The sequence below is a fragment of the Microtus oregoni genome, unplaced genomic scaffold, assembly GCF_018167655.1.
Source record: "Microtus oregoni isolate MIOR12 unplaced genomic scaffold, Mior012 000020F_ref0000438, whole genome shotgun sequence".
Classification (NCBI taxonomy): domain Eukaryota; kingdom Metazoa; phylum Chordata; class Mammalia; order Rodentia; family Cricetidae; genus Microtus; species Microtus oregoni.
In genome coordinates, this window is record NW_024543079.1 from 5948045 (window position 1) to 5961180 (window position 13136).

A 13136-nucleotide genomic window follows, 5' to 3' on the forward strand; every position below is an offset into this window, starting at 1 on the left:
TAAAAAGAATGGTTAATATCTAAACAAATATTCCCTTTTTATAGACCAAACTGATATTCTATGGTTTCTAGGGCTAAAAGGTATTTGAATTATCTCAGCTAGCTCTGCAGAAAATTTTCCCAAAAGAAAGAGAATGAGAGAGAGAGAGAGAGAGAGAGAGAGAGGAAGAAAGTCTCTTCTTCCTCATCTCTAAAAGAACTAATTGATTAAAAAAACACAAAAAAGGAAACTACAATTATCTACAAAAACATACAAGCTTTCTCACATTTTTCAGAAAATACACAGTGATTCCACTGACCTCAGCCTTCTGCAAACATCTCAGCAAGTCAACCTGTAGGTGTCAAACTATATGATCCCAGTAAACACATTCCGTCAAAGGAACCCTCGAGCCTTTACCTGTCACACTGCTGCATTATGGAGATTTCTTTGATGATCTCCTGCAGGTCTGACTCCACAGGCACTTGCTTAATAGCAACAATCTGGCCAGTCTCTTTATGGATAGCCTTGTACACGCTGCCATAAGACCTGCAATTGGGGAAGGAGACCGTTTATAAAGCCACAGCACTGAAGCAGGAGACCAGGTTAGCACAATCAACCCACAGGTCTACTTTCTATTCCAAGTGCCTAACGCTGACAAGTTTAACTACATTTGCAAAACTGAGATGGCTTAAGTACCTGAGAGAAAAGATGGCACCCTAAAAGTTCATATGAGGAAGAGCACTTATCTAGCATTGCAAGGTACTGGGTTTAACCCCAGCACCCAGAGTTATTAGGCCTATCTGATAATTATGATTATCAAATGACTGTAACAGCTTCTATGCACCATCCCTGATATCTGCTTCATAAAAAAATACATCTGGGCCTATCCTTTGAAAATAAAAAATTAAAGGCAAAGAGGTGATTATTCTACAAGTAAAAATTAACAGTTTAGAGGTCATATAAGTTATGAGTTTAAAATTCGAACTCTGAACACAATGCTTGTTTTCTCTCCACATCAACACAATACATGTGTTTTCCTACAGCCATTGTCTTTCTGCCCTATTCCTCTCACATGCTATGCAAACTCACCAAGACCTAAGCCTCCTTCATGCTAGTATCAGATGAATGGTACATATGCAAATCTTTTTGCTTTCTGTCTCATCTTCCCTGAAAAGCTCCTTATCAAAACCAATATGTTCATTTAGTCTGGGTGCTACAAGAACATCAGGTTTAGAAGCTAAAGAGGGAAGACTGCTTCCCACTACTGCTACACATTGTTGTAAACACCTGAGTTAGCGCTCTGGTGCCTACATTGTCTCATTTCCAAGACGACCAAAAAAACTACAACAAACTCCTTCACAAGACAGTTATGGTACTCAAGTGAGATGCCACCAGAATCTTGCATACATTTTTTTCATTAATGTCCAGGGCAGCTCTCAGTGAAATATGAGAAAATCATTTTTTAAAATTCCCAAGCACACCAGGCAGTGGTGGTACACACCCTTAATCCCAGCACCTGGGAAGCAGAGGCAGGTGCATCTCTGTGAGTTCAAGGAGAGCCTGGTTTGCAGAGAAGTTCCTGGACAAGGGTACACAGAGAAAACTTGCCTCAAAAAACTGAAAAAGCTAAAATAATTAAGTTTCCCAAACACATCTGTTTCTACATACTATCTTGGTGAAACAAAAATAAAAATAAAAAAATGTAACCTACGATGTCAAAACAACATTTCCACTTTCAAAAATAAATTATCTCAATGTCAAAGTAGATTTTAAAAACATCTTTAAAAAAGAAATATCTATGAATGTGGAGCACATGTAAATAAAGTTCTGTTTGAAGCTCTTATACGTAAAAAGGAATAAAAAGATGCTCCAAGAGTCTCAAATCCTGTTTTGCCACAGAAACACAACTGCTGACATGTGGGAGACCCAGCCACTGTCCTTTCTTCCTTGCTAAAATAACTCTCAATTAGGATAGCAGTGTGTTAGTCCTTGGGGAAATCGTGATAGGCTCTGCCAGTCACGGTACTCCACTTCTCTTCTGCCGGTGACTGAACCAGCAGCAAAATCTAACCTAGATCTAGCCACTGGATGGCAGGAACGCTGAAGACTTTCTTCCTGGGTAGGCCAGGACATAAGGCTATTTTCATGTGTCACTTTCCTCCTTGCCCTGGTTACTCTCAAGAGGGATGGCACTTGAAACTAATATAACCATCTTGTGACCATAAGAACTGTCCAGACCAACCATTAGCAAGTCAACTCTCCACTTCTGGGAGATTTATTAGTTTGACACTAAATGCCATCATAGTTAGCCACCGCTACCAGGTGTTCTGTTACTGCGATCCAAAGAAAGGCCTTTTTGAAATTCTAGACCCTGTATGTGCAAAAATATCTTCATGCTGGAATAAGTTTTGCTGGGTGCAAAATTCTTCTTCCCCTCAGGCACTGGTACTGCAGTTTCCCTACACCCTGCTTCTGAAAGTCTGCTTTCACTAGAGCAAAATTCTTCAGAGAAAAGCTCTCACAGCTTTTCATGTTTTAATAGTCTACAATTTTACTATAAACAGTTTATTCACCAAATAAGCTAATGCCTTTGCTCTACAATTAAATATTTAGTAGAGATTTTACTCATTATTCTTATGCATTAGGAATGAAAAGCAAACTTTCCAAGAGGACTTGTTTAGTTCATGACCAAAACAATATCCCGACTTCCCACACTATCCTGATAGCAAAGAAACTCCTACGGTTTGTGAATAATGAACAAAGATTCATGATCCCCCGTATCACTCTGATCATAATCTGAAGAAGTTAGGCTTTGACAATCATGTCCAAGGTTATGGTTTGACAGTGAAATGTCCCTAACAGCCTCATGTGTCCCTAGAAGACGATGCTGTTTGTGGACCTTTGTAAGGTGGGACCAAGCTGGAAGTAAGCTGGTGAGCGGTGCGCCTTGAGGTTCATACCCCACCTTAGAACTTCCTCTATCTAGTTCCCTAGTCGCCCCAGGCTCTCACTGCCACAGCTGCAGGCTGTGCCTGCCACCATGATCTTCTCCACCATCTTGGATTACACACTCTCAAACTGAGACAATTTTTCCTTTCTTAAGTTTTTTTCATCAGGTATTCCATCAAAACAATAAAAATAGCTAAAATTCCACATACACGCAAGTCCCTTAGGACCCAATTTCCTACAATGTTAACTAAAAGATTCGGTGAGCTTTAACTTTCAGAGAATGAACGTAACCAAGTGGCTGTTTCACATAACCATCAAAGTAGGCGTGAATGCAGAAAGATGGAAACAAACAGTATCTGAGACCAACACAAACACGCACGAGTCTCATTAGTCATCACTACTCATTAGCTATGGAACTATGAGAATAAATTGTTACCATCTTATGATAAAAACTTAGATGAAGGCTGGGAATGTAGCTCGATCATAGAGCACTTGCCTAAAGTACATGAGAATTAAGCCTGCAAAAAACAAAAAAAAAAAAAAAAAAAACAAAGAAAGAAAGAAAAGAAAAGAAAAAATGAGCCAATGTGTAAAATTTAGAAGTAACAGAAACAAAAGGATGCTAGGCTCCACTCTAAACATCCCAGGTGCTCTCCACTCCTCTTGGCTCAGACTGTAACTCTGCCCTCACACAGAGCCACAGGACTTCTTCAAAACAGCATGACCACAGCTCCAGAACCCAACAGAATTCTCCGGCAGGGTTAGCATTGAAAACAAGCCACAAGTCCCTGAGAATTCGCAACCCATTCACTGAAGGAACATCTGAAGACGGTGTGCATCGCATTCGAGAAGTACATGAAAGGAAGGTTGTCCTTCAGTATCATGCTTGTTCCATGAAACCTGTCCAGGTTCATTAAGTCAGGATGACAAAAATCCAAGTGTCTGGGGTGTCATTTAAAAGTTCAATGAGACGACAGCATGAGGAAGGCTCTTTAGAGGGAAATTCCCAAGTTCTTTGCTGAAGACATCCGTATCTAAACACAATTTAAAAACAAAACAAAACATAGTTAGCTTGTTTTTCCCCACATTATATTTCTGACATTTTCCAACTATAATTTTGATATTTTCTAAATCAAGCCCAGCAAGCTGAGTCCCTGATAAGAATACCTAACTGTACTTTAAGACTTAAGATTTATCTTGGATTTGACATAAGGTCTGATAAATGCTTCAGCATATACACTCAAAAACAATAGCTGTGTCTTACTGAGCATTCCCTTTGCAACAACCACAGTACTTAACATCCATTAGGTCATGTCATATTTTCCACGACACCATGTAACAGATTTTGTTATTATCCCTACTTTGTAGATGAAGGTTGTGAGGATCGAAAATATAAGCTCATCTGCTATGCTAATAAATAGGATACCAAGGCTTTTAACCCAAGTCTGTGTGACTTCAGTGTGTTATTACTCTAGCATGCTTTTACTAAAAATAAAAAAAAGTTAGTTACATATACAATTATGCCCACCAATCTATAACATATTCCAAAAGCTATCTGTGAACATTGTTAGATTAAGGGGCATGGACTAATCGCCTCAGGAGAATAGCAAGAATGCCAAGCAAAAGCTACAGACCCCAGGCAAAAGATAAGGAGTGGCTGTGGCCACCGCATACCTTTACTGGTGCCATTTAGCTGGCAGTCTTCCACCATCTTGGGCTTGTCCTGGGGAGTCACAACTCATGTTCTTTTCCTTCCTTCCTCTGCTCGATTTTTTGATGGATCCCAAAGAGTATTTTTTTTCAACTAACAGAAAGTTGAAGACTAATGTTTTTAACAAGGAGGTAATCCATGAATCTATTCCATGCAATCCAGAAGTGCATTTGTCATGACTACAGATCTGTGTTTAAATATAATAACACTAAACTCTCAAACAGGGAGGGGAGGGGAGGGGAGGGGAGGGGAGGCTTCGCTCAGGCAGAGAGCTTGCCTAGCAATGCGTATGACCTGGGTGCAATCCCTAGCACCACAGAAAAAGAAAAAAGCATTCAGTCAGTCAGTCATTAGTCAGAGGAGTTCCAGAGGGATTAAAATTTCATAAACAACAATGCCCATTTATATATGCAATAACTATCTCTGAATCACATGAATTTATTATCTATTCAAAAGTTAAACACTTAAGATATCCCTAGTATTTTAATGTACTGATCACTACAAAAGAAGCAATAAATACACAGAATTAAATTATAAGGGTATGTAGAAGTATATATAAGAAACTCTGATATAGCCAGGTGTGATGGTGGAGGCAGAGGCAGGCGGATCTCTGTCTCTGTCGAATTCAAGGCCAGACTGATCTACAGAGCAAGTTCCATGGTGGCCAGGGCTACACAGAGAAACCTTGTCTCGAAAAACCAAAAAAAGAAACTCTGATGCAATGTCCTACTATATTAAAGAAAACCAGTCACAACCCACATCCATGCAGCAGCGCTTCAGAACCTCCACTAGAAGTAGGCACTTTAAGAAGCCCACTGTTTCCCAACCTGAGATGCTGAATCTTCTGAGAAGACATAAACAGTTCTTAGTTCATTTGCTATTTTTCACAATGCTGCAACAAACACATTGAATTTTTGTAATTTTTTTACTGACTGGTAATTAAATACTCGTCATAAATTCTGATCAGCATATAAAGTTGCCTATGTCTAACTCCTTTTTACTTCTGCCTCTGCCTCTTAAGTGCTGGGATTAAAGGTACAGGCCACCATCCCGGCTGACTTTTTAAAACCTTAATAAATCATAATCTAATTAACATTTTTTGATAGCTATATAAAATCATACACATCACAGATTCTATAAGAGAAAACAATAAAAACAACATTAAAGAGACTGAAAATCACTAGATCTAGTGATAAACCACAAAATTTAGTAACAAGGAGACTGAAAAGGCATTGCAAGCAGTAGATGCACCTCCCACACGCCCTGGAACAATGCCAATATGTGGCGTTTTCTTTAGTGCAGGCTTGAGTTTTACACCACGAGAGGCTCACATCCTTCAGCTAGTAGGCCAAGAGAAAGGCGGACCCAGCAGTCTACATAGATTCTATCTGTACTCACCCTTCTCCAAGTTTCTCTAAGACATCAAACACTTCTTCCGGCTGTTTAGTTAAACTATCTTCATCCAACTTCCTCAGCTGCCTGTGGGTGAAGAATATAAGCACAAAATGTGTCTTACTTACAACTAACAAATAAAGGACATTGTTTATTTTACAGTTACGGTTCTAGGGATTGCTCTATAAAGTCTACTTTCTCTACTGGTAACTAACAGTAAAGACAAGCTAAGCGTTTTGTTTTTTGTTTTTTTTTAAGACGGACTCTCACTACTATAACCCAGATTGACATCAAACTTAAAATCCTCTTGCCTGAGGATTGCCATCTCACATGCTAGGATTATATGTGTGCTCCACCATCCCTGGCTCTTTTAAGAATGAGATTCTACTTTTGCTGGGTCACCCAAAGAGCACATTCTAGACCAGAACATGAAGAGCTGCTAAGAATCAAATTTTAGTTCAACATTTATATGAATTTTCTAATGAGAGAAGCTGCCCTATAGTGGCTGAGTCTACCTTAAGAGGACCAAGTTCTCTACAGTTAGAAAAACTTACGGAAAATAAAGTATTATGTGACTAAAATGTTATAGTATAGAGTCAAACATTAGGTAAATTATTTCTATGAATTTAACTGGCATAGCTACCTCTTCAAAAAGACATTTAAATGAAAGACTGTATATTTAAGCCTGAATTGGACTAGCTGACCTTTTCCCTCTATTGGCAATGTTTTGGTCATTTTATCTACTCATTAAATTCCATAGGTAACACAGAAACAGCAAGTAGGAAGCAGACAGTTATACAGACCCAAAAGTACAAACTGACTTGACTGCAGGGAGTTTAAACAATCTCATTAAGACCTTCCTGCCATGATCAGCCAGTCATGGAGAAGCGAGAGAGTCATTCCCTACTCCTGTGCATCTCGGACTCTGCGGCAGCACTAGACAATCATAAGACACTGGGGAGGTTAAAAAGCAACGTTGCAAACTTAAAACTCTGAGGCCTCTAATAAAACATTTTAACAGGTTTAAAGAGTTTGCTGTGGAGCAAGTGTGTGTGTTCGTGTGTGAATGTGTGTGTGTGTTCTACACAATGGTTTCCTGAAGCTACAAAAGACAACAAAGAAAAGACAGCTCAGGAAATTGGTGAAATATGGAAGCAGCCACATCGTAAATTTCTTGAGCAGAAAAAGGCTTGAACTAGTTAAACAATACTAATTCTTAAAAGAAATGATTTTAAATAAAAATAGAAAAACCAGAATATAAAATTGAAAACAAACAAACAAAAAAGCCTGACCACATGAAGTACAACTAACTACCAACAAGCTGTGACCTCAAAGAAACAATCTTGCAGAATTTTATAAGAAATGGAGAACCACAGAAAGTCAATGCCTTGATTTGAAGAGCTACAAAATACACTGGCTACACTGACATTTGAAGATTCAAAAGACCCTAAAATTGAAATCCCAATGACTTCATAAAAAACTCCCAGCTTCAAAACAAAAGGGCTGAAGTGAAACTCCTTTTAAACTTCAGAAGTGATATTTCTACGACCTCAGAAACTAAAGCGAACAGCTAATATGCCAGGGGTTTTTGGTAAAAACCCCGATCATAGCTGTATAAACAATGGACAATACCTCATTCATCAAGAATAAACTCAACACAGCTTATATAAAGGAGATCTGGTTCTCTTTCAAGTGTTGACTCTTATAGTGTAACAAAAGTCAAAGTCGCTATTTCAGAGACCACAGAATAACAAAGGAAACTGCCTGGGCCCTAAGAGACTGTTGCTAGACTAGGTAAGACTGACAAACTTTAAACAAATGCTCACAATGCTCTTTTAGAAAACCTATGTGGGAGTTTTGTTTTGCATCTAGAATTTTTAAAACACTTTAAACATGAAGAAGTGTTATTATCTGTTGTAGTATTATGGGCGGCAGGGCCTCTTCTCCAGCACCCCAGCACCCCAGCCGCCCGCTCGGCTAGCTTATGCCCGAAATAACAACACACAAACTGTATTCATTTAAACACTGCTTGGCCCATTCTCTTCTAGGCTAATTCTCACATATTAATTTAGCCCATCTCTAATCATCTGTGTATGGCACCCCAAGGTGCGCTTACCAGGAAGATTCTAGCCTATGTCCATCCTGGGTCGGAGCTTCATCCCGGGAGCAGGGCATGGCGTCTCTCTCAGGCGTCTGTTCCCGAGAGGAGAGCTGTGAGTCTCTGACCTCACTTCCTCTTCCTCCCAGCATTTTGTTCTGTTTACTCCTCCCACCTATCCTCTAACCAATAAAATGGGCCAGGGCAGTGCCTTTATTAGCCAATGACCTTCCTCCATCAATCTGTGTTGCCAAAAAACTAAGAGCTGGTCAGAAGGTATTTGCCTAATGGATCACCCAATGTAGGGTGGCAATCACATGACCCTGAGTAGCAATCTATGTTCTCTGCGGTGTCAGGATAGGATTTCTTTCTTTTTCTTTTTTGGGACAGGGTTTCTTAGCTCTGGCTGTCCTGCAACTGGCACTGTAGACCAGGTTGGTTTCAAGTTCAGAGTTTCGTCTGCCTCTGCCTTCCAGAAGGCTGGGATTAAAGGGGCACTGAAATAAAACTGGATCTAAAATAACAACTAGTAGGCTACCAACAAATAAAATTTCTACAAAACATCTGCTAAGTGACTGAATCTTCAAGGACAAGGACTATTACCCAAATGGTCTGCTTTGGGAAACTGGGATAAAGTTCACTCAGAGGTGACATTCCACACCAGTTTTTACTTACTCATAATGAACAGGCCTGGCCAATAAATACAATTACACATGCACCAAATGTTGGTGATGTCCCTAACCTAAGTCAGCCGACACAAGAATGGCCAGCATCCCAGGAATGCACCCTAAGCCTTCCACTACACCATTACCCAATGGTAACTTACGTCTTAAAATCACTGACTCCTGCAAGACACCATCCGTCATCAGTCCCTGAGTCACGCACGCACTTCAAGCTCATGAATGCAAAGAGTATTTCCTGCACAGAGGTGGCTGAGCAGCACACCACCCGAATCTCTCAAGAAGACATCTGTATCTTTCCAAATACGAGAAACAGTATGAACTGGTGCTCAGATCTGGCTGATTCTCAATCATCTATCCCATGTCAGAACTCCCAGAGGCCCACTGTATGTATGCATATTTATCCCTCTAACAGAATTTTACAGATTACAGCAAAAATAAAAGATAAACGGAAAAGTTTTAATAACAAAGCTGTCAGGTCCAATGGCTCCTGCCTGCTACTAAGGGGGCTGAGGCAGCTAGTGAGTTTGAGGCCAGCCTGAGCGATCGTGTGAGACCCCGTCTCAAAACAAACAAAAGGGTAACTAAATTAACTATGCCCTGTCCTTCACACAAACATTAAGATTCTAACTCAAAGAACATCAGAATGTGAGATTGTTACTGGAGATAAGTGACTTTGTAAGCGGAAGAAGTGGGGGCAGGGACAGACATGAGCAAAGACCACATAAAGATGTGGGGAAAAGATGGCCATTTGTAAGCCAAAGACACCTGATTTCAAGCTTCCAGCCTCCAGAATGGCAAATAAATAAAGTTAATTTCTATTGTTTAAACCATACAAGTGTGGTATTCGTCACGGCAACCCAAGCCAGTTAACACTGATGATAATAAAGCCCGGCATTTCACTAGTTACAATGAACAAGACAGTGCCAATCATCCAACAATTTGGGCTTGCAATGTTTTTCTCTCACACAAAATCCAAAAGGCAAACTGGGCTGTAGGGGCACACGCCTTTAATTCCAGCAATCCGGAGGCAGAGGCACTCGGATCTCTTTGAGTTCGAGACCAGCCTGGGTCTACAAAGCAAGTTCCAAACAGCCTGTACTGTTATACAGAGAAACCCTGTCTTGAAAAACTAAAAATAAAAAAATTAAAAAGGACCGGAAAGATGGCTCATCAGTTAAGAGCACTGGCTGCTCTTTCAGAGGACCTGAGTCCAATTCCCAGCAACCACATGGTGGCTCATAACCATCTATAATGAGATCTGGTGCAGAACACTATATACACAGTAAATAAATAAATTCCTTTTTGTTGTTGTTGTTGTTTTGTTTTTGTTTTTCGAGACAGGGTTTTTTTCTGTAGCTTTGGAGCCTTTCCTGGAACTCACTTTGTAGGTCAGGATGGCCTCGAACTCAGAGATCCACCTGCCTCTGCCTCCCGAGTGCTGAGATTAAAGGTGTGCGACACCACTGCCCAGCTAATAAATTCCTTTTTTAAAAAATTACAATTTAAAAATAAAAAGTCCAAAAGATACAAGGATGAGCAAAATCAAAACAATAACAGAAAAATCACCCCTGCTTAAAAACCACCAAACACAAAGAGAGAAACAAAACTCACATTCCCAATTCTCGTTTTAATTAAATGAAGGTATGTGGAGAAAGGAGCCAAAGAGAAAGAACGAATCTAGTGGTTACTGACTGCACACATAACGGTAACTCTGCTGAGATAAACATATACAAAGACCCAAAGTAGCAGGTAACTTTCAGAGATGTCAGAGTAGGGAAGTTATAAGAGCAAGGCTTTGGACTAGATTACCAGACATTAAAATTCCAACTCTGCCTCTTACCAGCTAGGGAGCAGCTAACAGATGACCTGCCTGTCTGTGCCCTGGCTTTATCATCTGCGAAACAGGGATGCAAGGATATCCTCCTTATGAGTCAGTAAACTGTCCATTCTGAAGTACCATTTTCAACAAGTTCAAAAGTGACCAAGCACCAGCAATGTCATATGGTTGAACAGGCAAAGTGGCTAGCAATTAAAACAGTGCCTGGCACCCTGCAAGTGCTCTGTGGATGTAGCTAATGATGGTCGCTACTACAGTCTCAGCACACCACACTAACAAGCTGTTTGTTTTATTCCATGCTTCGTGTACTTCCAACAACCCCCAAGAGGGCTCCCCAGGCTTCCAACCCCCTCCCTTCACCTCTCAGTTGCTGGGCACTCCCTTATTCTGAACACTTCCTATTTTCGTGCTCATTCTGCTACAGGAAGTCAAATGTCTTCTCTGTGAAACCCAAGTTTTTAGCTGCATCCAAGAGCAGTATGACTCCCTCAGGCTGTAGGCTCTTTTCTCCAGGTGAGGGGGAGTGGTCCAACACACATAACATCAACCAGTCCAGGAGCACGGACTTCCTGGAGTCAGTCATCTTGACCCAAAACAATCCCAGGTACTTCTAGAATCTGAAGCTGATAGTATTGAGACAAACTGGAAAAGACAGTCTGGCTGGATCTCCTGTGTCTAAACTCTACTTACTGGATCTCAGCTTACCCAGCCAGCCTCAAGTATTTTCTTTCCTTATCTATGTCCCAACTTTGGGTTTGGAAGGCGGAGGAGGACAATAAGAAAATTAGGCAGGCACTCGGGACATCAGCAACAAAAGCCCCCACCCCCATCAACACCACCATCACCACCCCCACATGAGGATGAGACCCAGAACACCCCTGGGAACTCTACCTCCACAACCCTCTGTCCATTACTAGACCCACGAAACTCGGGTACTTCCACAGTAAGGCAGGAGCACTAACTTTGGACAGGACCACCTGAACACAAAATTCCCGCTTAACCCTCTGACTAGCCATGGGACCTCCAACTAATTTTTTACCTACTTTTCCCTCAGAAGCAATGCAACAGATCGTTCCCCACCGCACGGTCTGTGGGACTCAGGACCCTCTCAGTGAGTCCTCGCTCATCCCCAGCGGGTTCGCTTTCACTCACCCTCAGCATTAAGGACGCTAAGTCCTCGGGTCTCTTCTTCGGGGGGGGGCTCCCCCGGCCTCGGCAAGTGTCTCCCTAACTTGTCCGCAGGTTGCCCAGAAGAGTCCCCCCACAGAGAGTGCTCCCCCTGACCAAACCCACTTTCTATCCCGGTCAGCAGACGCTCCCTCACTCAGCAGGTGCTCCTGCAGCAGGGTCACCTGTCTCGTGGGTCCCTCTCCGCCCGGAGCTTACACACGGGTGTCTCCCCTCAGCAAGTTCGCACCATGCCTCCCCACCCAATTCTCCTCCTCTTAGCCTACGGCCCCCTCACCTGCGCGGCGGGTTCCTCAGCTGCACGGTCTCCATGGTGCTGCCGGCAGCCGCCCAGACCGCCTCAATGCTCCATCCTCCCGAAGCCCGCCCTGCAAACCCTCCCACACTTCCGCTTTCCGCCCCTACCGGAAGCGGCGGGGGGGGGGGGCCTGAGCGGCGTGGATCACGTGGTACTGTGGCGCGCATGTGGAAGCCAGAAACCGCAGTGGCGCCTCTCCGGCGGCCTCTAGTGGCTCAAGTGTTAGCGACAGCCTCGCCTTGACTTGCCTTTGGACTGAGTACTTTCTGCCTGATTGCCTGAGGGTTCCCCAATTTCTAAGCGTAGGGAGGCTTAGCAAAGCATGGCCTTGATGAGAATTGAACTCTTTCTAGGGCCGGAGGGAAAAGCCCAAAGCACCCTGTAAGCTAGGGCGCAGTGAAAAAAAAAAAAAAAAACCACAGAAATGTCGGCTCCATGATTAAGGAGGTTTTTATTGTAGATAAAAACAGCCAGAGACATCTGAAAGAATCCAGAACGGAGAGAAAAAGCAGACAGGCTAGGACTATTTCTTGGGGTCAGAAAAAAATAGAGACTTGCGGGTCGGAAGAAAACGACCTTACCATTACTAGAAAGCAGAGCTGCCGCAGAGGGGAGTGAGCTAGCTGAATACATCTAGTATGGGGGGCTTTGATATTCATAACAGGTACCTGTTACTAAGGACCCAAGGAGCCTGGAGGGTACTATGGTTTGAGGTGTAACCACTGCTACTGTCAACAGAGAGCCACCGGTAGCCTTTGCACAGGCAAAGGAAGGTAATGGAAGGGGCTCCTTTCGCTTCCAGAGGAGTACACCAGTCTGTCCACCAGTAATCCTTGTTTACCCTGACAATATTCAGCACAAGCTGAGCCTAAACTGTCACCTTGGACCTAGTCAGTAGGCCTGTCCTTTGGGGGGGGGGGTTTCCTTTGGATGTCACACCCCCAAAAAGAGCAGACCCACTGACTTGGTCCAAAATGACAATCTAGGCTAAGCTCAAGCTG

General features: G+C 42.3%; 1 protein-coding gene across 1 annotated transcript in view; it reads right to left on the bottom strand.

Annotated features, from left to right (window-relative positions):
• Nucleotides 1-12229, bottom strand: part of Stk4 (serine/threonine kinase 4) — a 91557-nt gene extending 79328 nt beyond the window's left edge. Inside the window, exons 1-3 of the mRNA XM_041670351.1 lie at nucleotides 12115-12229; nucleotides 6038-6118; nucleotides 397-525 (exon numbers count right to left, since the gene is read on the bottom strand). Of these exons, the coding sequence (XP_041526285.1) occupies nucleotides 397-525; nucleotides 6038-6118; nucleotides 12115-12149 (245 nt within the window). The 5' untranslated portion in view covers nucleotides 12150-12229. The remainder of the gene's footprint in view (nucleotides 1-396; nucleotides 526-6037; nucleotides 6119-12114) is intronic.
• Between the last annotated feature and the right edge of the window lie 907 nt (nucleotides 12230-13136).